This window comes from Morone saxatilis, unplaced genomic scaffold (genome assembly GCF_004916995.1).
Source record: "Morone saxatilis isolate NCDOM2014 unplaced genomic scaffold, NCSU_SB_2.0 Contig8, whole genome shotgun sequence".
Lineage (NCBI taxonomy): Eukaryota > Metazoa > Chordata > Actinopteri > Moronidae > Morone > Morone saxatilis.
This window is the reverse complement of record NW_023340257.1, coordinates 5,699,647-5,704,044: the sequence shown is the minus strand read 5'-3', so window position 1 is coordinate 5,704,044 and position 4,398 is coordinate 5,699,647. Positions and strand designations below refer to the sequence as shown.

The 4,398-nt window shown below is 47.8% G+C and overlaps 1 protein-coding gene across 1 annotated transcript in view; it reads right to left on the bottom strand.

Annotated features, from left to right (window-relative positions):
• Window positions 1-14: 14 nt before the first annotated feature.
• zgc:165508 (uncharacterized protein LOC100101652 homolog) overlaps window positions 15-4,398 on the bottom strand; it is an 11,990-nt gene continuing 7,606 nt past the window's right edge. The window contains exon 5 of the mRNA XM_035679499.1: window positions 15-4,380. Coding sequence (XP_035535392.1) covers window positions 3,906-4,380 — 475 coding nt within the window. The 3' untranslated portion in view covers window positions 15-3,905. The remainder of the gene's footprint in view (window positions 4,381-4,398) is intronic.

Below are 4,398 nucleotides of genomic sequence, written 5' to 3'. Positions count from 1 at the left end.
GTGTGTGTGTGTGTGTGAGTGCCCGGTGTCACTATGTGCACCCGCCCCCCCTGAGGATTGTGGGATGTTTTAATTACAACAGTGGAGGCTAATGTGGGTTAAACACAGACCATCTCTCTCCCTCTCTGTGAGGATTACACTCTCTATATTCAGTTCCTACAGCAGTTCTCACACTCTGTCTCAGTTGTGTTCGCAGGTTTTGTCCTAATATTCACCAGTGGGGGCTGGTGGTGTGGGGAGAGAGGTCCCAAGGCCCTTTAGCTTTGTTCTAAAATGGTAAGTAGGCTATAGGGTGACAGGGGTGCCACCACCAACTGAATATTCATACGCCCTCCTGTCTTGACACTGTCCGACAGATGTTTTGATGTCTTTTTATAGCACTGGGTTCTCCCGCCACTATCACACACACTCTCACACACATAGAGAGAGAATTTGGACCTCTTCTTTCTGATAGGTATCCAATGTCAGCGCTTGCCTGAAGCAACAAACTAAAACACACTGCCCAAAGACACACACTCACACAAAAAGAAACATGTTTCACTCTAAAGACATCTGTCTGACTCAAGGACAGCGGGGTGCTTTTCTGTTATTAGGCTACAAAATATTAATCACTTCCGAACAGAGAGGAGAGCGAGAAACACTTCCCTTCATCATCCGTTGCTTTCCACAAACCACTAGGAGTTTTCTGGGACAGCTAACCTCAAAAGATGTCACTTAGAAAGAGCTTGCGGCAGTGAGGAGGGGGGTAGAGAGAGAGAAAGGGAGGGCGCACATGGAGCGAAGGGGAAAAAGACACAAGGGTGGAAAAAAAAGACAGACAGGAGAGAGATACGCATCTCCTGTTCATCAGGCGGTTTCATAATCGCGGGCTAATTGCCTGTCGGCAAAGGTAGCACTCAGACATCCTCTCGGTTATGTAATAAGCCCCCTGTGGGGACGGATGGATGGAAGGAGGGAGGGAAAGAAAGAGAGGAGGGGGAGAGTGGAAGCAGAGGAAAGGACAGAGACAAAGGGGTGGGAGGAGAGGAGAGGACGGTGAGGGGTCAGGAAATGACAGGACAGAGACAGAAGGATAGAGAGGGTAAACATTCATCAGGCTGTCTGTGTGTGTGTCAACGGGAAGTCTTCCAATTCTATTCTATTCTGTTCGAGGACTAAATGTTCTTATAAGGATAGAAAGATGTGGCAATCCACCAACGTGCCACTTCTACAATGGGATTAGGACTTGGATTTAGGGTTAGATTAGATTCAGGATGGGGTTAGGATCCAGGTTAAGTCTGGATAAATGAATGTAGTCATGGTCCTCAGAAGTGACAATTAAAAACACACTCCATGTGAGAGAGAGAACAAGACAGCTGGGTGAATGAAAAACGCATCACACCAAGGTGCCCGTCTTCTCTCACACACTCACACCATCTCACACATGCAGTGCCCAGGGAGAGCAAATGCACTGTGGCGGACAGACTGATAAATAGAGGAGGAGAGGGGGTGAACAATGGCGCGTTATCGTCATCGCGCCAGGACAAAAGCACAACCTCGCCTCGCCAGCATCGCCCGGCTTTTAATGTCAACCAAAAGGACAATCGGCCCGCTGTAACCTCCAGCTACAGCGGGAGAATACACACAGGGGATGCAACAGGATGTGTGGTGCCGCTGTTGAGCTGAATTTAGTAGCGTTTTACTCCTGCTCATTTAGGGAGGAGGGAGAAGGGGAAGGGAGCCAAGCTCTAGCCTGAGCGACAGCATAGAGGATATGATGATGGTGCAACTTGGGAGGTCAAAGGTGACGAATGAAAGGCACAGCTTCAATGGTTCCCCCTGAGTTGTCGCTGTCTTTTCCAACTCTCCTGACTGGGACTCCTCGTTTTCATTTTGAGTTCAGAAGTCAGCTGATTTTTAGCAACGTCATCCATCTATATTTTCAAGATCATTTTCAGATGTTATGTACTGTATGCTTTTTTTTAATATATATATATATCTCCAGCACCAGTAAAAGTTCAACCTCCAACGAGAGAGCTCAGCTACACCAGACACTGCTTTAAAGGGAATCGCTGCATTGGAGGGGTTTTGGAATGGATATACCGTGCAAGCTTAAGGAGCTTGCTGACATCTTACAATACAGCCACACACACACACACACACACATTTGCACAAAACTCCAAACATACGGACTCGCACATTGAGGCTTATCTAAACAGTAAAGAAGGATGAGGGGGCTGAATCTGTGCTTTAATTATTTGTAGAAAATAACTATGCACACAAGGCTTTCTCTCTCGCACACATACAAAAATGCACCCACACAAGCACACACGCGGAGGATGAGAGACGAGTGGTGTTATGCGTGCAGGCGGGATGCATTGATGCTCTGGTCCAATGGGATTTCCTGAGTTGTATGAATGACAGTCCCTCTGGGAGAACCTCAACGGGGCTCCACACATCACCAGGGAGATGGGAGTTTCTGCATGTGTCAAATAAACATGCCTTTTCACAAACATCATAGAAAAGAAGGGAAAGCATAGAATAAAAGGCAAAGCTTTTCAGGAGTCAGTATGAGAGGAAAGAAAGAAGAGCATTTTGAAATTTTGGGGAAAAAGAAAGAAACGAGAGCTCTTCGCGAGGATCATGACATATGGCAATAACAAACCGTATCACAGTATCCTCTTTTGAAATAAAAAATAAAATAAAAACTTTGTTCACATTGTATTGTTATTTTTTTCCCATTAAACTATATCACACAGTGATAACGAAGAAAAGGAGAAATCTACAGCCACGTTAGCTTCGTGCAAAAAACCACATACACTGGCACGCCGCATAGGCAAAGAGATCAAAGCAAGACAACGCATACAAAAATATAGAAAATCTCCAATGCAACTCATCTCTTCACAGAAAAAAACTTTTCTGTCTTTTCCACCCGCTCCACTTCCTGCCCAACACCTATCACCGAAGGGTCACTTCAGGAACATTCTCAGTGTTTGTTGTCGTCGCTGCTGCTGCTGCTGTGTATTTTTTTAAGACAACCAAAGTAGTCATTATCGTAGATCATTATGGCAGATGTCCATCATAATGATGTTTGGAATAATGTGAACAACAACATGTTTGAGTGATAGAAAACTAGTACAATAAAAGCATATCATTTCTGTCATATAATTTGTGACAAATCTTTTTTTAAACTTTGTTAAAATACATACTATGTCCTGTCACTTTGAAGACATTCCAGCATTTGCTCATAATTGGTAGTGACAGAGTTAAATAGTTTGGCATACTCAGCAAGCCATGCCCAAAAGGATGCTATTTTGTCTCTTGCAAAGGTAGGGGCAGGGAGGGAGGAGGGAGAGGTAAGGGCAGGTCCCAGGGTGTAGTGTCAACCCTCCCTCCCAGGGGAGGTGGGCGGGGGTTATACAGAACAGCTGAGATTACAAACCGTGCTAAAGACCGGGTCAGCCCATTGATTTCAGCACTTGCAAAACACATGCAAAGATAAGTCAGAGTTTTGGACTCAGTCATTCTGTTTGCCTGTTGGTGGCTTCTGTTTCTAGAGTCGCCTTGCAGGTAGAGACGGAGCCGAAAACTGTGAGCGTCATACCCACGGGTGAGTCACTGGACTGCTGTGGCACGTCCTGCACTCCTGTTTTCACACTGATAAAAAAGATTGTTTGGACGCCTTCAAAGAAAATAGATTTGATACACCGAATGGGGGACAAAAGCAGTTACAGGGTGGAAAGGGGGGCAGGGGCTTGAAATGCTGCAAGTAAGGCAAAGACGGATGCTTCAGTCAAAAAAAAAAAAAAACATGCACGGAGGTTCGAACTCTTCAGACGCCATAAAGGAGAGAGGGAAGTTGTTGCCAAAAACAAATCCCTCCAATGAGCTCGGAGGGATTAAACACTGAGGCGAGATGAGAGGAGTCATTGGTTGTTTGGCTCTCCTGCCCTCTCCTCCTCCTCTTCATCCTCCTCATCGAGAGACACAACCCCAGACGAGGCCACGTCAGAGACCCTCCTGCGTGGGTCGAAGTCGGGCGGGTACTCGACTCCATTGCCCTCCGCCTCCACCTGGCACACGGTGCTCTCATAGTCCTTGCAGGGGGTGTCGTCGTCCTCGCCGGGTGACAGGTACGTCTCAGAGTAAGACATGGAGTAGCAAGGAGAGTCTTGACCCCCGCAGGGCCTGATGCCCCGCCCTCCCCCGCCCAGGCTGTGGAAGCCGGAGTCCCCGCCACCGGGCGCGTTCTGCCCCGCCCTCTGAAGTCGGGCCAGCAGCAGCTCCTCCCCTCCCTGCAGCACTGACAGGATCTTGGCAGCGAGCTCGGCAGCGTTGCTGTGGGAGTGGGTGCAACGGTGGCCGCCCAGGTCTCGCAGCAGCGGGTGGTGCTCGTCCAGGCTGCAGAGGCTGGAGCAC